Raw genomic sequence first — 26,619 nt, 5'->3', positions numbered from 1 at the left:
ATTCTCATTTTATCCAGAATTGTGCAGCTCTAATATATGGGTTTACAACCACTTCAAAAAGGGTTTAGGCAGAATTAATTTTTTTTTTATTGCAAATGAAAGAGAGTGATTGTTTTACATTTGCCTAGAGATGAGAACTGCCTAAAACCAAACCTTAAAGGGTTTGTTACTCCAACAACTTCATATTCCTGATATATGCCTGCTATACCATGTACTTGTATGAGAAAGTATCCTGTTCTCTTTGTATCGCTTCCTTTATGCGACATCCCTGATATTCCTGCCAGTCACTCTACTTTCCTATTAAAAACTGACTATACTGGGGCGCACACGCGGAGCTGAAGATGGCGACGGTGTGAAGCTTCAGCTCCGCTCCCCGCTGGTCTAATCTACTCCGCCAGAGCAGTAAGCGATCCTGCCCGCTAACACCGCACACCCGGCCGGACTACCTCTGCTTCCCGGACCCGTTGTATGACCAGGGGTAAGTCTAAGAACCCCTGACAGCCTGGACATGGCTCAGTAAAGGATCCTGGACGTGCCTGGACATGGTTCAGTAAAGGATCCGAGCATCAGGGTCTCTTAGGCTGCATCAATATCCCCAGAAAGAGATATCTTCTCTTCTCAGTCAGACTTGGACAGAGCACTGTGTGACTTAGCTTTAAGTCAGGGGAGCATGGAGAACAGTCCCTCATCTTTCCCTAGCACGCAGGCCGTGGCTCCTCCCGCCAACTGAGTATTAGGTAGATCCCATTTTGTTGGCGAGATTCTCCACCCTATTAGAGCAAGGGCTTGAAAAAGCCAGTAATCACATAACCTCCGACCTGAAACATGAATTTCAGGAGCTGGGCTTCCGCATAGGAACAAGAGAAAATGTACTGGATGACACCATTACCAGAACCAACCAAAACACTGAGTGTATTGAGGACATACACAAGTGATTAGATGACGCGCTGAACAATAATGATGACCTGGAAACTCGGTCTCGCCAATACAACTTTAGAGTTTGTGGCATCCCTGAATCCTTTCCCGATTCTGAAGCTATCGTTAAAGAACTCATTCAACACCTCATTCCTGATATACCTTCTCACAAGTTGAAACTGGATAGAGTGCACAGGTCCCTGACGGCACCCCGTGATGATGGCCTGCCAAGAGACATTATCTCAAAGACTCATTATTATGTGGTCAAAGAGCAAGAGAAACAGCTGGCCTGCAGCTGTGGGACCACAAAATCCAGCTACTATCCAGAAACGCAGAGCTCTGAAACCTCTGCTACAGCCTCTTATAGCCAAAAATATAAAATACTACTGGGCTTTCCCTTTTCAATTGAACTTTACTTTCCACAACAAGAACCATTCCCTCTCCATGTTTCCAGAGAGTAATGTTCTGCTGAAGAAACTGGGCCTTATATTCGTTGATCCAGAGGGATCCCCCCCACACCCCGCAGCCCATATCTTCTGCCACCAGGCCGCATAAAGTCCCCTATCTCCAGTGTGGTGTTCCCACCAGAAGCCAAGCCAAGCTCAAAGGCAGACCCCCTGAAGATAAAGGCGGCTCTTGGGTTCAAATGGACCTTGTGAACTCATTTTTTTTTTTCGTTGATCCTAGGCCAGGATCACAGATGGTACATCTAGGAAGATTCCTGACATTTCATTGCTAAGAGTGAGAAGGAAAGACCCTGGCACTTGTGTTTTTTTTGTTTAATAAATTTTTATTAGAGAAAAATATAACAGAGATACAATTATACCTCAAAATAGAAAACAATCTCATTTTTAACAATAGAACAGAGAGGGAGAGGTAGTACTCACATAACATACCAGTTATGAAAATTCCGCAATTGCCTCTAGGTAGGTACATAGAATTAGCGTACTATCCAACTAGGCAAAAGATATAAACTATGTGGGTACCATGTATCGAATATAATTGAATGAGAACATAGAATTTTGGTTTGTTAAAAATAGGTACTTAAGAGGTACTATTGAGAAGCAAGTGTGGAAAAAAGAGAATAAAGGAAAGATAGAGTAGAAAAGGAATATAAGAGGAAGAAATGAGGGAAGAAGGGTGAGAAGGGAGGAGAGGGGAGGTGAAAGGTTGCCGGCATGCAGGGCCATGTGTTGAAAAGAGGGTTGCATTAGCGAAGTGAGAGACAATGTTAGATGGCTAAGTCTGATTAATTAGTTTAAGGGGTTTCGGTAATGAGATTTTTATATGAGGAAGTGGTCTTAAATTTTTTCCAAGAATCCCATATGAGAGAATGTTTTTGAGAGGTCCCTCTGAGATCATGGGTGATACTCTCCATGAGGTGTACGTTATCAATCATTTGTAGCCAGTTTTTAATAGGAGGAATTACTGGTTGACCCCAAAGAGTGGGAATCAAGGCCTTGGCAGTGTTCAGTAGATGAGAAATAATTGAGCGTTTGTACAACCTTATGGGAGTTTTTGTAACATGAAAAAGTATAGCCCACGGGTCGTTCGGTATGTGAACCTCGGCAATCTGAAAAATCAGATCACGAATGGCATCCCAGTATGGACGGATAAGTGGGCAGGACCACCATATGTGTGCATGGGTAGCTTTGTTCCCACAGTTCCTCCAGCACAAAGGGGAACTGGCAGGGAACATTTGGTGCATTTTAACTGGGGTGTAATGCCATCTAGTGAGCAATTTATAGTTGACCTCTGACATTTTTGATGCTAAGGACGTGGTGTGTGCTAATTGTAAGATCCTATCCTTTTGAATATCAGTCAGGGGAAGATCAAATTCAGCCTCCCATTTAGTCAAGAAGTGTGGGAATCCGGGATTTTGGAGAGTGATAAGGGCTTTATAAAATAACGAAATGCTATGTAGGGGAGGGTCTTTTGGATAAAATATAGCTTCTATAGCGTTTAAATCACTAACGCCCCTAAGTGGAGTAGTAAGAGAGTTTAGGAAGTGTTGTATCTGGTGGTATCTCCATTTATCTAAATACGTGACAGGTTTAGGGGTGAGGATCGTAGATAGTGGTTTCAATACATTGCCATTAAGGATATGATGGAGCAAAAGAGGTTCTCCCGGTCTCCATGTCTTAAAACCTGAATCTAGAAGACCCGGCAAGAAGTATGTATGGTTTAGGAGAGGTAATAGGGGGGAGTCATAAGCCCAGGAGAGTTTTTTACGTAGGGCGTCCCATACATCTAAAGAGGATATGGTGAGAGCCGAGGTGGAGCGAGCAAGGTTCCTGTGAGATTTGGGTATCCAGGGCACCACTGAGAGATCCATGCCACTCAAGGAATACTCAATTTGTACCCATAGCTTCGAGTTAAGAGCATATTTCCACTCAGCTAGCCTGGCCAATACAGTCGCTTGATAATATGCTTTGAAATTGGGAAGTGCCAGGCCACCTGAGCATTTGGAACGAAACAGTGACGCCCTGGATATTCTAGGACGTTTGTCCTTCCAGATGAAGCGGGAAACCATGGATTGTATAATAGTAAAGAACCCCACTGGAACATCCAATGGTAGCATTTGAAAAAGAAAGAGAATGCGAGGTAAAATGTTCATTTTAATTATATTTACTTTCCCCAACCAGGTGTGAGACAGGTTGGACCACTTTCGTAAGTCATTTCTAATCCTATTTAGCATGGGAATATAATTATATCGGAAAAGGGAGTGGAGATTAGGAGTGAGATAAATGCCTAAGTATTTTATACATTTTTGTTCCCATTTAAATGGAAAGAGGGGTCTAAGCGAGAGAGCCTCAGATTTAGGGATGTTAATGTTTAAAATTTCGGATTTAGATTTAGAAGAAGGTTTATTTTGAAGTTTGAGATTGAATGAAACAAGGAAAATTCAGATATCAAGTTGGGGATCGAAGTACGTGGTTGTTGAATGAAAAATAGAACATCATCTGCATAAGCTGCATATTTGTGGGATTTGTTGCCTATTTGTATGCCTTTAATATTAGCGTTGTTCCTAATTGTAGCTAAGAAGGGTTCTAAGGTAATAGCAAAAAGGAGAGGGGAGAGGGGGCATCCTTGCCTGGTTCCATTATGCAGAGCAAAGGGGTCACTTAGCGTCCCATTAATTCTAATTTGAGCCAAGGGATCAGAGTATAGTGATGAGATATGGTGGAACATTTTAGGTCCCAGACCAAAGTGGCGTAAGGTCAATTTAAGGTACTCCCAGTCCACCCTATCAAAAGCCTTCTCTGCATCTGTAGACAGGAGTAGGGTGGGCTGGGAGTAGCGTCAGACATATTGAATTAAGGAGATTGCCCGAAGGGAATTATCTTTTGCTTCTCTGGTGGGTATGAAACCTGATTGGTCGGCTGGGATCCATTTGGGTATAAGGGGAAGTAAGCGGTTTGCCATGACTTTGGCGAATAATTTAGTGTCAACGTTAATTAATGATATTGGTCTATAGCTATTACAATGGGTAGGGTCCTTATCTGATTTGGGAATGACAGTGATATGAGATAGAAGTGATTCCGGGCGAAGACCTGAGGAGTGAGAGATAGAGTTTGCATATGCAGAGAGGCGAGGAAGCAGAATGTCGCTGAATGTTTTATAATATAGAGTAGTGAACCCGTCTGGTCCAGGTGCTTTACCGGAGGGGGAAGACTTTAATGCTGCTTGAAACTCCTCCACCGAGAAGTCTGCTTCTAATTCTTTAAGGACGGATACAGGCAGTTTAGGAAGATTAGCTTCTGTCAGATAGGAAAGCATGCGATTCCGTCTCTCCTTATGAGGAAGAGAGGACAAGTCATTTTTGACGTTATACAAGTCCGAGTAGTAGTCTCTGAAGGCTTTAGCGATATCTGGAGTTGCATGAGCTAGTGAACCAGACGGGAGTTTGATTTTGGGAATAAACTATTGCGATTGCTTAGTCTTTAATGATCTAGCTAACAGTCTGCTAGGTTTATTTCCCCATTCGTAAAATTTCTGTGACGGGCGTTGGAACTTTCGCTTGGTGTCTAAATTAAGGAGGGATTTCAGTTCCTCTCGTTTAAGTGTGAGGGATTGGAGATGTGCAGTATGTAAAGAAAGTTTGTGTTGTTTGTCCAGAGCCGCTATCTGTTGTAAAACCTGGTCAATTTGTTGACCATGCTCCCTTTTCTTCCTAGCGCCAAGCTCAATGAGTCGGCCTCTAATAGTGGCCTTGTGAGCCTCCCACACAATAGAGGGGGAGGTGTCAGAAGGTTTGTTTTCCTTGAAATATTGTGATAAGTGGGAAGCCAGCATGGAAACCTCCACTTCATCAGAGAGTAGGGAGTCATTCAGCTTCCAATTAGTGGTGCGTCGGGGTAGGGAAGGCATGGTCAATGTCATCGACACAGGTGCGTGGTCTGAGATAGATGCGGTGCCTATATGAGTAGAGTGTAAGAGAGGGAGATGAAAGTGATCTAAGAAAATATTGTCTATTCTGGAGTATGATTGATGCGTTGAGGAGTAATGTGAAAAATCCTTCTCTTTGGGGTGAAGAAGGCGCCATGCGTCCATTAATTGAAGATCAAGAAGCCGTTTTTTCACAAATTTCAATCGTTTGAAGGAGATATTAGAGCGATTTTGTGACGTGTCAATAGAGGGATCTAATGGCATGTTTATATCCCCTGCTAGGATAGTAAGGCCTTTAGCAAAATGTGACAATTTAGTCAGTATTTGGGAGAGAAAGGTTGGTTGATTATAGTTCGGGCAATAGATGTTCGCAAGAGTGCATTGAGTATTTCCAATAAAACCCCTAAGAAAAAGAAAGCGACCGTGATCGTCTGCAAGCATTTCAGATAACCTAAAGGACATGTTTCTACAAAAGCCAATAGCTACACCTTTAGCTTTATTAGTGTCCGATAGGCTATAATACCACTGTGGAAAGTTAGGTGACGTTAGTTTAACGGGTGTCGTGTGAGTTAAGTGGGTTTCCTGAAGAAAGGCAATGGAACATGTAGCTTGTTTCAGTTCCCGATATACTTGGTGTCGTTTAGCAGCAACATTAAGACCCCTAACATTATAGGACACTATCTTTACCTTAGCCATTTAGAAATAAGATGTGAGCCTTCAAACAAGTTAGCCCGGCATGCCAGCAGGAAGGAGGAAGTGAAGGAGAAAAGGGAAGAAAAGGTAAGTAAAGAGGGAGATGAGAAGATATGGGAGAGGGTAAACATATATAGAAGATATACCTGTAAATTAAAGAACTTGTGGGAAATGAATGAGTGTCACGCAGAAATCTGCAGTGGTCCCGTTGGGGAGAGAGAGAGCGAAAGGCCATCCCAATCCCTGAGCAAGGGCGGAATGGGGCAACTTCAGGGCCGTTCGCACTCGCCTACCCCAGAAGGAGGTGGGGGGCGGGGTTACGCTGTAGGAGGGAGGTAGTGAGGGGTATGTGCCCCGACAGCACACGGCCTGTGGGAAAAAGAAACAAATTAACAAATAACTTGCAGCTAGCAAGAAAACAATAAGTTCCAGTTAGGAATATGAAAAACCCGTACAAATTGAACCAGACTCAGTATATACAGTGTACATCCTACAGGACATCGAAAATGTAGATTAGCCCAGTGCTTGGTCCATACAATCCAAAAAAGAAAAAAGAAGGAAGATCAGACGCTGGTAAAAAAGGGGGGGGGGAAACATCTTTTCTAGGAACCCTGTAGGAGAGACACCGTCCACATTAATGATAGAGGTATGGGTGAAAAAGTAAATGGTTCAGTCATGTTTTTGTGCAGAACCCAGGAGAGAGGTGCACTTCTTCTTTGAGGGTGTTTTTTTCCAGAGAGCGTCCATAGGGCAGGAGAATTTAGGAATTGGGTCCTGCCAGCCTGGAAGTTCCATGGGCGGGAGATGCAACTCCTGCAGAAAAGTTGAAAGTTCCTCAGGGAAACTCAGCGTATGGGAGCGACCATTTTTTGTGGCAATTAGGCAGGCAGGAAAGCCCCATCTGTATGTGATCCCGTCAGAGCGTAGTCGGTCAAGGAGCGGTTTTAGGGCTCTACGACGATCTAGTGTGTCCTTGGAAAGATCTGGATAGATAGTAATAGTTGCACCGTCAAAGTCAATGCTAGGGAGTCCCCGCATCTTCATCATGATAGCATTTTTATCTTCAAAGTAATGCAGACGGCATATAACATCTCTGGGCAGATCTGAGTTAGCATTACGGGGTCGTAGGGCACGATGCACACGGTCGAAGCGTAACGGTGCAGTGACAGGGTTATCCAGAATAGTATTGAAAATGCCTCTTATAGAAGGTTCAAGATCAGAGTCTCCAGTGGCTTCTGGTAGACCTCTAACACGTATATTATTTCTACGGTTACGGTTCTCGAGGTCTTCAAGCTTATATAGAGATGCACGATGGGCAAACGCCAACTGGGTAACGGTGTCCTGCAGTTCTTTGATAGCTACTGCTTGCGTGTCTTGTCGCTGCTCTGTTTCCTCCACTCTGACCAAGATATGTGACATATCAGATCTAACTGCAGTTATTTCTTTTTTAATGGATTTCTCCAAGCCGTGGAACATGCCTGCGAGTTCTTTTTTTAGACCACTCATAAGTACAGACATTTCAGAGCCCGCGGGGGATCTAGGATCATCCATGAGGTCCGAGCAGTAGGAGGATGCCGGAGAGCTCTCTCTCGCCGATGCGGCGCGGGATGATGGAGATGCGCTTGTTCTCGAGGTTCTGGCTTGATTGCCACGTGCGTTGGCTAAGTATTGTTGAATAGAGCCAGTGGAGGTTGGATTGAGTAGTGATCTCTTATTTGGGCGTTTAGTTGGGGCAGACCGGCGTTTAGATGTTTTTGCGGGCATAATTGGAACTATATGGCCGATAGCTGTAGAGAGCACCCCCCTCACATCTGAGCAAAGTCACACATTCATTAAGGCATCATCAGCGTATAGAGGAATTCCCATTAGGGGCGCAAAGGTGGCTTCTGGTCTCCAGACACAGGTCAGAGCCGCGAATCCTCCCAGTGGCAGCGGTCAGTCAAGAGCTGCAGTATTATTTAGGGCTCAAGGAAGACAATCAAAATCTATAGACAAAGTCCCAACAGATGATATGTAGCGTGGCAGTAAGGGGATTTCAGTGAGGTTCGGTGAGGCAGAGGGTCTGAAAGGGTGTATATGGAGCACCAAGATGGCCGCCGGCCTCCAGAGGTAGGCCGGAGCCGCGGACTTTCCTAGCGGTTCCGCCCGACCGGGTGGGCGCCGCTTCTAGAAGAATCTAGTGTCCAACTTAGGTAAAAGGTGGATGCTGTTACTCACTGTGTCCCAGTTAATGTAGAAGACCTGGGACTTGTGTTTTATGCATACTGATATGTTTTTGGGGGACTTTTGATTCTCACAGTTATTGTCGATGTTTCTAAGGGCGAGTGAAGGCCAGTGGTGGCGGTCATGTGCCCAGTTTGCCTTTGTTTCCCACCCCTAGTGAGGGGACCAGAGCCAAACCAGGTCTTGGGCTGTGCCCAGGGAGACGTTAGTGGATGACCAGGGGATTTTTTTTCCCCTGGTTTAAAGTACGCTTTGTTTAAATTACTGTCTAATTATTGAATCATTTACTCTGTTCTCTTGTTTGCAGGACAGTCTTCATTTTGGTATCCTTCTGAATCTTTGCTTCTTTTGTGTGTTTACTTTCTTTTTTCTTTCAACACTTTTCTTTTTGCTACGGGTCCCCTTGGTACTGGGCTTTGATCTGCTGAACGATTTTGAAAACCAGGGAAGTTGACTGTCCTTCTAGAAGAGGTTGATGAGTGAACTTTTGCCTCTCTTTGTGCACCATGACAGACACTACAACCGGGTTCCCCTTTAAATTTGTTACCCACAATGTTAAGGGGCTGAATTCTCCATTAAAAAGGAGGATGGCCTTTCAGCATTACAAATCCTTACATGCAGATGTGCTTCTCGTTCAGGCGACAAACTTTCCACCAAACTACAATCCAAACTTTCTGCACCACTATTACTCGGTGAACAGGGGTCCTGCTCCATGGAGACTGAATGAATAACTTTTGAGTAATCCATCAGTCTGTTTTGACATAGAACAACATTTTAAGGAATATTTTGCCTCTAATAGCCTTGAGGACACTCTCCAGTGATAAACTGGGAGGCTCACAAAGCCACGATCAGGGGTTGATTCAAACAGCATCTAGTCTCAAGAAGAGCTCAGAAATTCTTATTCGCGATAAAGAAAAAGAGTTGTCTGACCCAACACAAACAAAACCCAAACTTGAACCATAGAGTCAAAATAGACTCTGTCCGGCTGGAATTGAATCTTTGCCCGACGGCTGGGACCGAAAAAAGAATCTTATATGGACTCAGGCCTCCTTTTACACGCTAAAGGATAAACCGGGTACCATGCTAGCCCGTAAAACGAACATCTCAATTTCACCGAACGGTACTCCCCAAGATTAGGCGTGCGAATGGCTCACTAACACAGAATGCGTGCCGAATGGCTCACTGACACAGAATCCACAGACGGTAATGGGTTTGTTTCATGACTATTATTCTTCGCTGAATGCGTCAACTGGACAACTGGAGCCATAGACAATTTTCCTAAAGATCTCACTAGACATAAATCTCCCAGACATAGTCCAAAATTCTATACGGCCATCATTTTCTTTTAAATGGTCTACGCAGGTGCTCCCATATCTTGGGGTTAAACTGACCTCTGACATTGCCACACTGTACCGGGCAAATTATACTCCTCTATATGACTCCACAGGACATTACCTGGAGACCTGGCAAACCCACGATCTTTCCTGGATGGGTAGAATAGCAGCCGTTAAGATGATGATTCTCCCTCGAATACTATATTATTTTAGGTCCCTTTCGATTCCAGTTCCACCTGTTTTCTTCAGGCAGTTACAATCCCTGATCTATAAATTTATCTGGAACAAGGGGGGGTTGCAGGGTGGCCTGCTCTACCCTGTATAGGTCCAAATGGCGAGGTAAGCTGGGAGTCCTGCATTTCTTGCGATACTATAGGGTGGCACAATTGGTCCAGTTATACCAAATTTTTGCTGCAAAATATAGGCCTGACTCGGTCCACTTAGAAGCGCAGTCAAGCCCGACCATTCCCTTGGATGTCCTCCTGCGAAGGAGCATTGGGCGGTGTTGAGCTCTTCTTTATCCCACTCCTTCCATTTGTGGGACACAGCATGTAAGTTGTACCCTTTAAAATCCCCCCACTCTCCAGTAGCCGAGCCGAATTGGACCTAGGGGAGACAGTTGAGGAGGAGGTGTGGACGAAATGGTCGACTATGGTGTACAAGGGCATACTCAACACCTTATTGGTGGAGGCAAATTACAAAATGCTATCGCACTGGTACCTTGTCCCTACAAGGCTAGCAAAATTATACCCTGGTACTTCACCCATGGATTGAGATGTGGAGTCTCATTGACCGCAGATCTCACTGTAAAGAGGACCTGTCATGCCATATTCCTATTACAAGGGATGTTTACATTTCTTGTAATAGGAATAAAAGTGATCAAAAAATTAACAATAAAAAAAAAAAATTTAAAGCGTCCCTGTCCCCATGTGCTCGCACACAGAAGCGAACGCTTACGTAAGTCCACATACGAAAACCATGTTCAAACCACACATGTGAGGTATCGACGCGAACGTTAGAGCGAGAGCAATAATTCTAGACCTAGAACTTCTCTGTAACTCAAAACATGTAACCAGTAAAAAAATTTAAATAGTATGCATATAGAATTTTCTAGCAAAAAAATGATGAATTTTACATGTAGGAGAGAAATGTCAAAATTGGCCTGAATGGGAAGTGGTTAAAATATTCCACTAGCCACAAAGAGGTTAATAGCTGCCTATACCTTCACCCCTATGTAGTACATATACTGTAGGAACAGAAAGAGATGTTAACCACAACTAAAGATATTTTCCCTCTTTCAGCAACTTCTGTCTATGCCGGGGCCCTCCTGCCATGCAGACTACATTATTATAAGCTGAATAATGGATCACAAAGCCGAGTCGTACTCTTTATCTGTGACAGCTGCCGGGGCAGCCTGATTGTGTGCAACAAAGATGCAATATGCTGTGTCCTCTTCCATCCAAATTCTGTTACACGGCAGGGAAACATTCAGAAATGGCATATTAAATGGCATATTTTCAGCTTCCCAAGAATATGCAAAAGAGAATCTGCCTTTAAAACAACAAGCTGCCTAAATCACTAAATACAAGCAATTAACATCCTTTAATTTGCAATAGGACAGCAGCCAATATGACTGACATTTGTCAGATATTAGTTGTCTGTATATTTACATGTTTTCCATGGCTGCCTATAAAGAGAACCTGTCATGAGAGATAGCTTTGACCTTCTCTGCCCCCTACTGGTGATTAAAAAAAACACCATATTGTCATGCAGGAAAACAGGGTTACAGGGGTAAAAAACAACCAGGGTGACTCATTGTATATTGGGGTGAGTTGACATGGCTGCTAAATATCAATGTATACTGTACTGTATCTATAATCTATCACGCCCACTCATGCCAAGATGACATATTGGGGGAGAAAACTGGAGCACACAGAATCTGGTGCAGCTGTGCATAATAACCAATCAGCTTCTAACTTCAGCTTGTAAAATTAACCACATGCCGACCAGCCACCGCAGTTGTACTGCGGCAGAATGGCACGGCTGGGCGAAACAATGTTATGTAACGTCGCTTCGCCCTGTGCCCACTAGGGGGGTGCGTGGGCGCCGAAGCCGATGCGAGTGCCCCGCGGTCCCGCGATCCCTTGGGGCACACGGAGAACCTGGAACTGTGTGTGTAAACACACAGTTTCAGGTTCTCTGAGGGGAGAACTGACAGATCGTCTGTTCATACAGAGTATGAACAGCGATCTGTTAGCTTCCCTGCACAGTCCACATCTCCCTTCAGTTAGAACTTAAACTAGGACACACATTAACCCCTTCACTGCCCCCTAGTGTTAACCCCTTTACAGCCAGTGACATTTTTACAGTAATCAAGGCATTTTTAATCGCACTGATCGCTGTATTAATGCCAATGGTCCCAAAAATGTGTCAGAATTGTCCGACATGTCCGCCATAATGTCAAAGTCACGAATAAAAAAATAATAATAATCGCTGCCATTACTAGTAAAAAAAAATTATTAACAAAAATGCCATAAAATTATCCCCTATTTTGTAGACGCCATAACTTTTGCGCAAACCAATAAATATACGCTTATTGTGATTTTTTTACCAAAAATATGTAGAAGAATACATATCGGCCTAAACTGAGGGAAAAAAAAATTTAAATATTTTTTGGGGATATTATAGCAAAAAGTAAAAAATATTGCGTTTCTTTCAAAATTGTCGCTCTTTTTTTGTTTATAGCGCAAAAAAGAAAAACCGCACAGGTGATCAAATACTGCCAAAAGAAAGCTCTATTTGTGGGAAAAAAAGGACGTCAATTTTGTTTGGGAGCCACGTCGCACGACCACGCAATTGTCAGTTAAAGCGACGCAGTGCCGAATCGCAAAAAGTGTTCTGGTCTTTGGCCAGCCAAATGGTCCGGGGCTTAAGTGATTAAGAGCCCTTTCAAACTGAAAGAGCCTGGGCATCGGCGGAAAAGCGACGCAATTTTAGCACCGCTTTACCATCGTTTTAGCAGCGCTATTTATCCGCTAGTGAGGCGGTTTTAACCGAAAAAGGGTTAAATCCGCCTGCAAAATGCCGCTGCAGCGGCGCTTTGCCGGCGGTTCGGCGGTGCTGCCCATTGATTTCAATGGGCAGGGGTGCTTTAGGGGCCGTGTATTCACCGCTCCTACAGCGCAACAAAGAAGCTGTTTGCAGGACTTTTTGTGACGCCCTGCCAGCGCAGCGCCCCAGTGTAAAAGCACTCGATTTTTCACACTGGGATTGCAGCTGAGGCTTTTTTCAGGTGCTATTTTTAGCACTTAGGGGCTTGAAAAACGCCTCCAGCGTGACGTTGACAATAAAACCTGGAAGCTGATTGGTTACTACTACGCAGAGTTGCACCATAATCTGTGTGCACCAGTTTTAGTAAATCCCTCCCAAAGTGATGCTGCTGTAATTTTTTGCAGCTTTATATAGAATAAAGTTGCTGTAATTCTTAAACCCCCCCCAAAAAAAATTAAATAAAAAAGAGAATGCATCCGGTAGAGGGCCATTGGAGCAGGAGATGACTTTTTAGACTTCCACTTCTGCTGAAATATGATATTGCAGCTCAACACAACTATTCTAAAACAATGGCACTCTATGGACCTCCTTCACAACAGTATATCACACAACTAAACACATTTACTGAGCTAATTCAAGCAGATGTTGCAAAGAGAAGTGCAGCACCCTATAGTAAAACATTATATTTAATCTCTACTATAATCGGATCACTGAAAAATGTTCTGATTGGTTACTAGGAGGTTACTGCACTTTCTCTATTGCCTTACGCCACATTCACACCTGTGCAACGTGGCACTTTTTTCACAGGTTTTCTTTTCCACGTTTGTTATGCAACTTGAATGGGCTGCCTTAATGCACCAAAGTATCTCATGTACCTTTTTATGGGACTGAGCTAAAAGCATTTTGCGATGTGTGGTTTTTTTTTTGGATTTTTGTGTGTTTTCTCATGGCAAAACGTGTGACTGCAACCCACATCTGGGGTGCCATTAAGAATTAATGGCAACACAACTGCGAAGTTCACTTTAGTGCGTTTGTCACATGATTCCAGGAACGCGCGCATTTCCCTTGAATGGGGCCTTAAAGTATATTATTATTGTTATACAGGATTTATACAGCACCAATAGTTTGCGCAGTGCTTTATAATGTGAGGTCAGACAGTATAGTTAAAATATAATTCAATACAGGAGGAATCAGAGGGTCCGGCTTGTTAGAGCTTACAATCCAAAAGGGAGGGTCAAGTAATACAAAAGGTGGGGGGCGGGAAGCTGATTGAGAAAATAAACGTACAGTTGTAAAGTAGAGGCAGGATAGGTGTCTCTTAAGAGAGAAGTATTCAAGGATCGCCTAAAAGTGGACAGAGTAGGAGTTAGTCGAACAGATTGGGGTAAGGAATTCCAGAGAATGGGAGAGGCTCGGGAGAAGTCCTGGAGACGAGCATAGGAGGAGGTGACATGGGAACTAGAGAGCAGGAGGTCTTGGGAGGAACGAAGAGAATGATTTGGTTGGGATTTTGAGACTAGGTTAGTGATTTAAGGATACATTTGGTTAATATGAGAATCATCTGATGAGCAGAAATTTGAAAATTAGAATCCTCCGACCCACCCCGTCCAGTCAGAGAATATGTTTTACATTCGTTCAGCAAATGCAAAGGATTCTCTGAATGGCACCACTGCCGGTGACCTCCTGTGTTCAGAATTCAGCAGGGCAACTGCTGGGCTCAGGACCTGGAAGCAAGTGAAGATCACTGGAGAAGCGGTATCTATCTCAGTGATTTCCAGCTTCCAGGGGCATCGGCCAGGTATGGTATTTACATACAGGTGCATCTTATAAAATTAGAATATCAAAAAGTTAATTTACGGTATTTCAGTAATTCAATTCAAAAAATTCCCTAAATTCCGTATTTCAGAAAATTAGAATATTACATAAGACCAATAAAAAAATGATTTTTTAATACAGAAATGTTGGCTTACTTAAAAGTATGTCCGTGTACAGTACAGTATGCACTCAACACTTGGTTGGGGCTCCTTTTGCATGAACTACTGCATCAATGCGGCGTGGCATGGAGGCGATCAGCCTGTGGCACTGCTGAGGTGTTATGGAAGCCCAGTTTGCTTTGATAGCGGCCTTCAGCTCGTCTGCATTATTAAGTCTGGTTTCTCTTATCTTCCTCTTGATAATACCCCACAGATTCTCTATGGAGTTTAGGTCAGGCGAGTTTGCTGGCCACCATGATCATTAAACCAGGTATTGGTACTTTTGGCAGTGTGCGCAGGTTCCAAGTCCTGCTGGAAATTGAAATCAGCATCTCCATAAGCTGGTCAGCAGAGGGTAGCATGAAATGCTTTGGAATTTCCTGGTAGAGGGCTGCGCTGGCTTTGGATTTGATAAAACACAATGGACCAACACCAGCAGGTGACATGGTTCTTCAAATCATCACTGACTGTGGAAAGTTCACACTGGACCTCATGCAACTTGGATTATGTGCCTCTTCGCTCTTCCTCCATATTCTGGGACCTTGATTTCCAAATGAAATGCAAAATTTACTTTCATCTGAAAAGAGGACTTTGGACCACTGAGCAACAATCCTGTTCTTTTTCTATTTAGCCCAGGTAAGACACTCCCGATGTTGTCTCTGGTTCAGAGGTGGCTTGACACAAGGAATGTGGAAGTTGTAGCCCATACCCTTGATACGTCTGTGTGTGGTGGCTCTTGAAGCACTGATACCAGCCATAGTCCACCCCTTGTGAATCTCCCCCAAATTCTTGGATAGCCTTTGCTTCACCATCCTCTCAAGGCTGCGATCCCTGTTGCTTGTGCACCTTTTTCTACCACACTTTTTCCTTCCACTCAACTTTCTATTAATAAGCTTGGATACAGTGCTCTGTGAACAGCCAGCTTCTTGTGACTTAAGGCTCTTTCACACGAACGATCCGTTCAGGTCCGCCTGTCAGTTTTTTAGGCGGACCTGAACGGACCCTCCATAGACCTCTATGGAGCGTCGGAGGAAAAACCTACTTTTCCATCCGTTTTCGGATCGGATCGGGTGACGACAGACTCTACAGTCCCTCATCATCCGATCCCCCATAGAGGAGAGCGGCGCTCTGACAGGTCCGTCGCTGCACAGTGTGCAGAGACAGACCTGTCATCTGCCTGCTCAGCGGGGATCGGCGGAGCGGTCCCCGCTGAGCAAACGGATGTTCACGGGGCGGATCATCATGGATCCGTCCCGTGTGAAAGAGCGCCTACCCTCCTTGTGGAGGGTTGACTGTCTTCTGGACAACTGTCAAGTCAACAGTCTTTTTTTCCCTATGATTGTGTAACCTACTGAACCAGACTGAGAGACCATTTAGGCTCAGGAAACCTTTTCAGGTGTTTTGAATTAATTAGCTGATTAGAGTGGCACCATGAGTCTACAATACTGAACTTTTTCACAATATTCAAATTTTCTGCATTTTGGGTTTTCACTAGCTGTAAGCCATAATCATCAAAAGTAAAAGAAAGAAATGCTTGAAATATATCACTCTGTGTGTAATTAATCTATATAATATACGAGTTTCACTGTTTGAATTGAATTACTGAAATAAATTAACTTTTTGATGATATTCAAATTTTGTGAGATGCACTTGTAGTTACATTGATCCAAGCTAGACTAATATAAGTATGTTTAAAATATCCATACTTGAAATACTTCTTTAACAAATTGCGTAAAATATGGCTATAAAAGGGTGTTCATAATTCAAAATAAGAACTGTGATGGAGGAATTTCATTATATACATTACCGGATCTGTCATATCCTTTGCAATAGCTCATTTACACTTGTGAAAGTACACTGACTAATCTGTAAAGAATTAGCGATAGCGTAGTATATAGACGTAGATGGACACGATCAGCGTGCGTGGCAAAGAAAAAAAGAAGCAGTATTTAGTTCATTAATTATATTATGAATGGTGCAGACTAAACATTGGAAGGTGAATATATGAATTATGTATTATTAACAAGGCACATATAAATTCACAAAGAGCCTGTACATAAATATGTCCAATTCATTTCCCCTGTCTCTCCATGTCCTCAAACCATCAGAACATGAATGAAAAGGACAGTTATCAAAAAGTTGGTAACGTGACATAATGCTGAGTCACCTGTTATTAGGAAAGTGAGCAAATGTACTGTATTAGTGGAGGACCTGCTGCCAAAATACGGGATAGTGATTGTTATGTGGTATGGTGAAACTATGAGAGTGCTTAGTGGTCATGAACAAAGGACTTGGTCAAACTAATCAATATAGCACAACTGGTCACATTAAACAGACAAAAAACCCACTATATCAGTTACAGTTTAAAGATCAACTCTGGCCTAATTTTTGTAAATGTTCCACTGGAGGTTTCTGTGTCTACTGGTGATTATAGTGGTGGTCATTCCATGGGTCTAGTGGTGATGTTGGTGGTGGTAATTCTCTGGGTCTAGTGGTGACTATGGTGGTAGTCACTCTGTGTGTTTAGTGGTGATTATGGTGGTCACTCCCTAGGTCTAGTGCAATGGTTCCTTCCTGGGTACTGGTGATAATGGTGGTGGTCACTCTCTGGGTCTCGTGGTAATTATGGTTATGGTCACTCCGTGGGTCTAGCGGTAATTATGGTGGTGGATCTAGCAGTGAATTTTGTGGTTATCACTCCCTGGGTCTAGTGGTGATTATGGTGGTGATTACTCTCTAGGTCGAGTGGTGATTATGGTGGTGGTCAATTCCTGGGTCCTGTGGGTATTAGGGTGGTAGTTACTACCTGGAAGTAACGGTGATTATGATGGTGGCCACTACCTAAAAACAGTGGCAATTATGGTCATGGTCACTACCTGGAAGCAGTGGTGATATTGGTGGTGGTCACACTCTGGGTCTATTGATGATTTTGATGGTGGTCACTCCTCCCAAGATGCAGTGGTGATTATGCTGGAGGTCACTCTCTGGGTCTAGTGGTGATTATGGTGGTAGTCATTCCCTGGATATAGCCCTGATTTTGGTGGTAGTCACTCCATGGGTCTAGTGGTGACTATCGTAGTTGTCACTTTCTGGGTCTAGTAATGATTATGAAGTTGGCCACTTCCTGGGTCCAATGATGAATATGGCAATATATGTCACCACCTGGAAGTAGTAGTGATTGTCATGGTGTTCACTACCTGAAAGCAGTGGTGATTATGGTGGTGGACACTACTTGAAAGCAGTGGTAATTGTGGTGTTAGCCACTACCTGTAAGCAGTGGTGATTGTGGTGGTGATCACATTCTGGATCTAGTGGTGATCATGGTGGGGGTCACTCCCTGAGCCTAGTGGTGATTATGGTGGTGGTGGTCCCTGGGTCTATTGATAATTTTGGTAGTGGTCATTGCCTAGGTGCAGTCGTGAATATGCTGGGGGTCACTCTTTGGATCTATTGGTGATTATGGTGGTGGTCACTCTCTGGCTGTAGTAATCCATGTCTGTAGTAACATACTTTACTATAATGGTCATTGTCACTCTGGCATTTTTGGTCACTCTCTGTGTCTTGTCCACTAGTGGTGGCTCATCACATCTGGAGACTCTAGGTTCCTGTGTTTATTGGTGGTCACAATCTTTTGTTTCCAGTGTGGCGATCTATGTTTAATGGTAATCCCCATATTCAGTCACCTTCTTATCACAGTCACAATGTTTCCCTGGCACACCAATATCAACCAGCGATATCGAGAGATCCTGACAAGCCTGTAATGATGTGTTAGAAAGGGTCTTTGGTGTTGCAAGATGATGTGAGTAGATCACCATGGCTGGGATGGGTTGAGCCATCACTTTCTAAAGGCCTAGAACCCCATTTATGTGATATGACCTAGGAGGGAAAGTAAAGGGTTCAGCACTGGAGCAAGTGGCCACTTAATCACACAGGGTGACTTGAAATGGGCTCACCTGGCACCAGATCTGATACCTCATTGGTGTGGTAATCAGCTGCCCTAAACATAATTCATTCCTATACAGACATTGAACACTACACCCTATCAACATGACCTTTAACGATAGTTATGTTCATAGTACACTTCTGGTAACTTCCTTACAGAACAGTTAAGCTCCTGCACGTATTCTAAGTGAAGGTTATTGCGCCATTCACCATCGATCAAACTTTCATTATCTCTGTCATCATCCAAATGCATAAACATGAGCTCTGACCGCAAGGACCCTCTCTGAGACGAGCCGTTTTCTTTACATATCCCTCTCAACAAGTGTCTGTGGATTACTCTGGTATGCACAGCGGGTCCATGTAAAGGAAAACAAGCATATGACGGTGCTGTTGCTAGGAAACGCTTCCATCTGCAGCGTCCACTGAGGATGCAGTCTGCAGAAATGACACTGACATTCCTCTTCCTTGCTGTTTGCATTCAGTTAAGCCAACAGGTTAGCCTGCCTTTTGCAGTCCGCTATGCAGGAATATGCCCTAATTATCACATCTCAGCTGGGAGTACATATCGAATGCCATAACATACAATGAACTGTGTATCCAATACATCTCTTACAATATGCTTACAGGGAACATGTGTATATGTGTGCTTCTGTATACGTGTGTGTCTGTTTACGTATGTATGCATGTGTATGTGTGTATATGTGTATATATATATATATATATATATATATATATATATATATAAAAATATATAACATTTCGGTGCATATACTATCTAAATGTCAACTAGTATTATATATCCCTATATATAATCCCATCTGTATTGAACTGTACTGTCCCCCCTCTACATTGTAAAGTGCTGCGCAAACTGTTGGCACTATATAAATCCTGTATAATATGAATAATATACCTGTATATCTATATATCTATATATATCTATTTTTTTTAAACAACTATTAGTTTTGTGCATATACTATAGGTATGTATGTATGTATGTATGTATCTATCTATCTATCTATCTATCTATCTATCTATCTATCTATCTATCTATCTATCTATCTATCTATCGTAAGCATTTTTGCCCAACATATTAGTATACTAATATTGTTGGGTTTATTGCTGATCTACCCCCTTGTACGTCTTCACTTTGTACTGCGCTGTTGAATATGTTGGTGCAATATAAACAAACACAAATATTACAACACATGCGATATTAATACATATCTAAGTGTGTACGTTTATACATATTTCTACATCGATAATTCTATTTGTACACATTCCTATAGGTATAAGTGTGTGTTTACGTGTGTGTGTGCGTTTTTGCGTGCATACATTGCTACGTATAATACATAACATGATATATACATACACAAGCAAATCCCTAACATCATCTTGCATTGATCTGACATGCCGCTAATGCGATTTTTAATGCATAGGTCTTAGCTGAGGGATGAGGATCGGATTGATGACGAATGACAGCCAATAAGTCACCGTTCAACTTACATAGGAAACGCGTACTCGCCGACGATGTCCCAGTCCACAGCACTGCATGAAGAGGAGAGCAGAATGCCATCAGCATCGGACTCCGACGTGGCTCACCTTTCCCTCAGGGATTCGGTCCATGCCTCTATTGCCTTAGCTACCCACAGCCAGAACCCTCAGCTGTCCACTCAGCTATACAATCAGCCAACAGCTTGTCCCTGAATCTAGACACAGTCTGTCCTCCACATGAGATGAATCTTGTCATGCCACAGACGTGTTTACAAAGAGCATAGTGTCCTTATGGATGCTGAGCACTGCTACCAGCCTGTGCAGACACAACGCTGCACTGCAATGTTGACAGCCCTTATTGCCAGCATTGGGGACGGAAGCAATGTTGGTCCACAGCTAGAACAATATTGGAGCATTGTGGAGGTGGGAAATGGCATTGTGTTGCTGCGGGTCTACATGGCAATCAGTCTTCATATAGGAAACTCATACGGGGAGAGCTGTCAGCCCTGCAGCTCGCCATCAATACAACCCAATCACTGACCATTTCTTCCCAGTCTCAACACGCTGACTTATTTATTCGCAATTCATTGGATGACAAGCAGTAGCCAGCAAATTTTTTACAGGCACTGTACATTCCACCCAGAACCGCAGGCAGCATGGCTTAGCGGCCTTGTTTCTTGACTTGGCTGCTGCAGTAGCGATACATTATGCGCTCACCAGCTGTGTGCTGGCGTTAACCGTCTATGGCACAGGCTGCATTTATTGCTGATTTTGAACACAGGAACACGACGGGTTTACAGGAGACAGAAGTAATCTGCCGTTTCTGGCCTTCCCTTCTGAAAATGCTATTCGCCTGGCTGTCATGCTGTTTCAATGACAAGTTTGGAGTTTTGTTCTCACTTGCTCTTACGTCTTCAAGATTAGTGCCATAAAAAAAAAAACTGAGGCCGGGTTCACATATCTCCGGCCACAGTTCCCAGCATGAGGTCTGATGCTTCCTGTTCACTGGTTCAGGTGCGATTCAGGTCTGAATTTTTGCCTGAATTCGCACCTGAACCGGATCCATAGACGCACAGGACCCTTCTGCAATCCAGACCGTAGCCACCCCGGACCTGTGTTAAACGGCTCCATTGGGAGACGGTCGCATTTGCATGTAATGCGAATTGAATGCGGAGAAATCTGCATCCAATTCACATATATGTGAACCCAGGCTGATAGCCATAAGACTAGCAGCCTATGTTTTTCTCTCAGTACTGATTTCTTTTAGGCTCGGGTCACACTGTGAATCGGACATGAACACGCAGTGCATTTTTGTTCGATCCGCATGTGATTCAGGCCTGGTTCACACCTATGCAGGTTGCAGTTTGCATATTCCAGATGCATTTTGCATTTTTCAATACACTTTTTTGATCCATTGAAGTCTATGGAACCAAAAACCAGAGAAAAATCCCTGGCCCTTTCCATAAAATGCACAGATGTGATTTACATCCATAGGAAACCATGTGAAATGGACTGCAGTGTGTTTCTGCAGTGCTGAAAATGCACTAAAAAATGCATAGGTGTGAACCAGGCCTTAGTGCGGTGCGATTTGAGCCCATTCCCATTGAATGGGCTCAAATCGCACCAAAAAAAGAGCATGCACTACTTTTGGAAACGCACTGCAACCGGATCACATGGTACATTTATACCATGTGATCTAGTGCAGGCAAACGCATTGCCTTTGCGACCTGCGTTTGGGTTGTCATTAACTTAAAGCATTACTAAAGTCAGGACCCTGCATTCACTATATCTGGTTTCCCATAATACACAGAACATGGAAGTGCAATAGTTTTAGTAAATATAAACTGCTTCCATGCACGCTTCCACCCATGGGGCGTCATAAGGAGGAGACACTTATCCATGGGCAGTTGGTGTAAACTGGATCACATGATGATCTTATCCTGCTGGCGCATTGATATCTACCGGAATATTTTTTACTAGCACAGCTTTATATTATCATTGTATTTGTATATGCTCCAAACTACTTGCTCCATATTATCATCCCTCAGATGAGGATACCTTCAAAGTGAATGGCTCATGTTAGAATGGTGCACCAGAGGCGGTGAGGAAATGGCCACCTATCTACAATCATTGACCATGTAAGGTCACTCACGCCATTTAAATTATTATTAATATAGACCCAGTCACCTGCCTTTCATTCGTTCACCCCTATACCTATCCTCCTTTGACGTGATGGTCCTCCGGGGGCTGCTGTCCAGTTGTTTGCCTTGCCTCAGTGTTGTAATATATATATATATATATATATATATATATATATATATATATATATATATATATATATATATATATATATATATATATAATACCTTTATCTACCTAGCTCCAGAAGAAGCATTTTTAAATGCAAAACTAGTTGAACAAGTCTTCTGAATACCTTTATTAACCACTATGATTATAGGGTTGTATCTATTCAGGCTATTATATATATTATCTTACTAGAGTATTGCTATATAAAGGTTTCTTCTTGGACCCCAGCCTAGCCTATTGAGTCCACTGGGACTATGGGCCGCTGTATATCCATTGAGACACTATTTTTTTAATCACTTTCACTAATTTATATATGTTGTTTTTTAACCTGTCTATGTCTTTTCATAAATAAAATTGTAAACCCTTTTAAATATGCCTATGAAGTCCATTCTTTTCCATTCCCAATGATTGTGACCACTATAATAGGACTAGGGATGGGCAAACGGTTCGGCCCGAGCATAAGTTCGGGCAGAACTTTGGTTTTTCGGATGTTCTGCGAACACCGAACAATATGCGGTGTTCGGGGCAAATTCGAAAGCCGCCAGAACACAGTTAAAGTCTATGGGACATTAACGTTAAAAATCAAAAGTGTTAATTTTAAAGGCTTATATGCAAAGTTATTATCATAAAAAGTGTTTGGGGACCTGAGTCCTGCCTCAGGGGACATGTATCAATGAAAAAAACATTTTTAAAAATGGACGTTTTTTCGGGAGCAGTGATTTTTTTAATGTTTAAAGTGAAACAATAAAAATGAAAAGTTCCTTTGGCTGTAAAGTGGCGCATTTTTCCCGTGTTTAGAACAGTACCACAGCAAAATGACATTTCTAAAGGAAAAATTGTCATCTAAAACTGATCCCGGTTGTAATGAATTGTCCGGTCTCGGCAATATAGATAAAAATTATTGAAAAAAAGAGCATGGGACCCCCCCCCCCCCCCCAGTCCATTGCCAGGCCCTTCGGGTCTGGTATGAATATTAAGGGGAACCCTGATGAACCAAAATTTTTACAAAAATTGCGTGGGGGTCCCCCGTAGCCTCCCTGGCGGTTTTCCGGAGTGTGGCTCGGGGTTAAAATTCAGGACCATTAGTGGTAACCCCGAGCCACACTCGGGATTACATCGCAGGATCCTGGTGTGGCTTTACTTACCTTGTCCCGGGATCCTGCGATGTCCCCCCGCTGTGTCTGTGGGCTCCGTCCTCCTCCGAAGCCTCTCCTTGCCAGGCTCCATTCCCTGCGAGCGTCGCGACGCACGGAGGCGGAGCCTGGCGACAAATTAAAAAAAAAGTAAAAATCATAACACATACACTACTGTAATCTTACAGATTACAGTACTGTATGAAATGATTTCACATCCCTTTTGTCCCCAGTGCTTTGGCCCATGCCCTGCATGCAGTTTTATGTGATATATACTGTTCTTTCTGCCTGGAAATTTGAAATTGTCCATGGCAACCAAAAAGTGTCCCTTTACGTCAAAAGTGGTTTTAGACCAGCTAGAAAACAGCGATAGTAAATTAGAACACTTGCAGAATTGAGCGATAGTGAATCGTGGGGAAATTTATTTTATTACTATTTATTTTTATTTTTTTTAATTATTTATTTTCATTTATTATATTATAATTTGTGTTTTTGTGTTTCAAACTTTATCATACCCGGGATATCTACTAGACTCTTGTTTGGACAGATTTAAGTGTGTTATTGTTAAGAATTACAGACCTACAATATAAAACGCCATATTTCCATGCAAAATAATTGTACCGCTTTCAGCACCTAAAATCCAAAATAATCATACCGCCAGGGAGGTTAAATCCATACCAGGCTCTTCGGGTCTGATATGGAAATTAAGAGGAACCCTGCGTCAAATTTAAAAAAAAATAGCGTAGGGGTCCCCCTCAAAATCCATACCAGACCCTTATCGGAGCGCGCAACCTGGCAGGTCGCAGGAAAAGAGGGGGGGCAAGAGAGCCCCCCCCTCCTGAACCGTACCAGACCACATGCCCTCAACATGGGGAGGGTGCCTTGGGGTAATCCCCCAAAGCACCTTGTCCCCATGTTGATGGCGACAAGGGCCTCATCCCCACAACCCTTGCCCGGTGGTTGTGGGGGTATGTGGGCAGGCGGCTTATCGAAATCTGGAAGCCCCCCTTTAACAAGGGCCTCCCCCCCTGTGTGAATTAGTAATGGGGTACGATGTACCCCTACCATTTCACAAAAAAAGTGCCAAAATGGTAAAAAAAGACAATAGCTGGTTCAGTGGCGGAATTTCCAGGGTCGCACCAGTGGCACTTGCGACTGGGCCCTGGAGTTCTGCCCATGCTGGGGGGGCCCAAAACCCCGGGATGTGGCTCGGGGGTTGCTGGCTGCAGTTATGAACAGAGAGTGTCTATTACACTCTCTGTCACACTGCTCAGACCCCGTACTGACAGCCCGCCCCCCCTCCTCGCACGGACATCGGACAGGAGAGGAGAGGAAAGAGATACAGAGAGCAGGATCTTCTCCCACCCCCCTCGTGTGTGTCCCTGTGGCCCCGCCCACATTTCAATCTTTGGCAGCTCCGTGCTTTGCAAATAGAAACTCCAGCAGCCTGCAGGTAGATAGTGGAGGAAAGGCCAGCTTGTACTATGGATGCTGCAACCCTCCACAGAGGATCCACAGCTCTCCAGGTCAGCCAGTCACCTTGCTTCTTAATGAAATTTCTCAGTGACTGAAAAGAAAGCAGCACGCAGGTGGGTCAGTCATTGATGGGACTGATTGTGTTGTCCCTTCCAGAGCCCCTCAACCAACACAGCAGCCCACTGGGGTTTCCCTAGTGTGGTGCACTACAAGCCCCAGCATGCTCTGCCAGCCTATGGCTACTTTCAGACTGGGGCGGGCATCGGCGGTAAAGCGGCACTATTTTTTTACCGTCCTGCAAGTGCATCGCTCCAGTGTAAAAGCCCTCAGGTTTTCATACTGGAGAGACAGGAGAGGCTCTTTACAGGCGCTATGCAAGCACTATTTATAGCGTTGTAGCGCCTGTAAAGCGTCTCAGTGTGAAAGTAGCCTTAGTGTATGTATAGCACAGGCTAGTAGATCTTGTTTGCTGACCAATCCAGGGCCCAAGCCTCCATCTATGGTAAGGGAAGTGTCCCCCACCCTTCCTCTCTTATCTCGCCAGCCTCTGAGCACACTTATGTAAGGGAGAGCTCTGTGGACTGTAATGTAAAGGGGGACTCTGATGTACATGGGGGGCTCTGGTGAGCAGAGTCCCCCTCACATCAGGATTCCCAGAGCACCTCTTACATCAGTTTTCCTTTACATTACAGTCCACAGAGCCCCCCCTTAGGGCCCTTTCACATGGGCGGACTCTGCCAAACAAATCCACCTGCTCAGTGCGGGATCTTTCCGCTGATCCCCACTGAGCAGGCAGATGACAGGTCCATGTCTACTCCACTTGTGGAGAGTGGACACAGACTGCTGTTCTCTATGGACCGTTCTGACTGTCAGCCAATCCGCTAGTCTGTTTTCATTGGAGCGGATGCAGGCAGGTGTAAATGGACACGTCTGTTTACATCTGCCTCCCCATACAAAACAATGGGTGGTCCAATCGGTTCAAATGTGTAAAAGACGCCAGAAAGGGGTCCTGCTGCAGGACCATAATCAAGGGCCCCGCGATGGGAGAAAAGGACACCAGGATCATTAGAAAGGGCCCCGAGACCAGAGGTCAGGGGGCACTTCATGGTTCCTTGCACCGGGGCCCTGAAGGTTCTAGTTACGCCTCTGAGTTGGTTATTGACAATTCCTTTATTAATAATGTCTTCTTCTTTCCCCCGCTTCTTATATAACTTTTATAACATAAACGGTTGACCACGCCCCCCTCTGATGCCACGGGGAAGCCATAGGGAAGTCCCTGTGGCGTCAGAGGGGGCAGGGTCACCGGGTGGCGCTGCCCTCAGTTATATAAGAACTGTCACAAGCACAGAAGCGTCAGACGGTGGGAGCCTCCCATTGAGGCGGATCGTCAGGAGGACAAAGCAGGAAGAAGAAGCTGGATGGATGGATGGAAAAGACCAGAGGAAGAAGCAGAGGAAGATGGAGGAAGAAGGTGAAAACCGAAGGAAGACCAGAAGAAGATGGAGGAAGAAGCTGGGGAAAGAAGACAACATTATTAATAAAGGAATTGTCAAAACCGGCAATTGTCTTTTTGATCATTTTGACACTTTTTTGTGAAATGGTAAGGGTACATCGTACCCCATTACCAATTCACATGGGGGGGAGGCCGGGATCTGGGGGTCCCCTTGTTAAAGGGGGCTTCCAGATTCTGAT

At 43.9% G+C, this 26,619-nt stretch overlaps 1 protein-coding gene across 5 annotated transcripts in view; it reads right to left on the bottom strand.

Moving 5' to 3' along the window:
* Window positions 1-26,619, bottom strand: part of CACNB2 (calcium voltage-gated channel auxiliary subunit beta 2) — a 426,586-nt gene that overhangs the window by 254,409 nt on the left and 145,558 nt on the right. The window contains exon 1 of one of the 5 annotated variants that reach the window (XM_073629740.1): window positions 20,024-20,398. The exons of the other annotated variants lie outside the window; for them this stretch is intronic. Within the exon in view, the coding sequence (XP_073485841.1) occupies window positions 20,024-20,071 (48 nt within the window). The 5' untranslated portion in view covers window positions 20,072-20,398. Of the gene's footprint in view, window positions 1-20,023; window positions 20,399-26,619 lie in introns of those variants that run through there. 5 annotated transcript variants of the gene reach the window in all.

Source organism: Aquarana catesbeiana, linkage group LG05 (genome assembly GCF_042186555.1).
Source record: "Aquarana catesbeiana isolate 2022-GZ linkage group LG05, ASM4218655v1, whole genome shotgun sequence".
In the NCBI taxonomy this organism is placed as follows: Eukaryota; Metazoa; Chordata; class Amphibia; order Anura; family Ranidae; genus Aquarana; species Aquarana catesbeiana.
The sequence above is the reverse complement of the archived record's forward strand: the minus strand, read 5'-3'. Positions and strand labels throughout refer to the sequence as shown.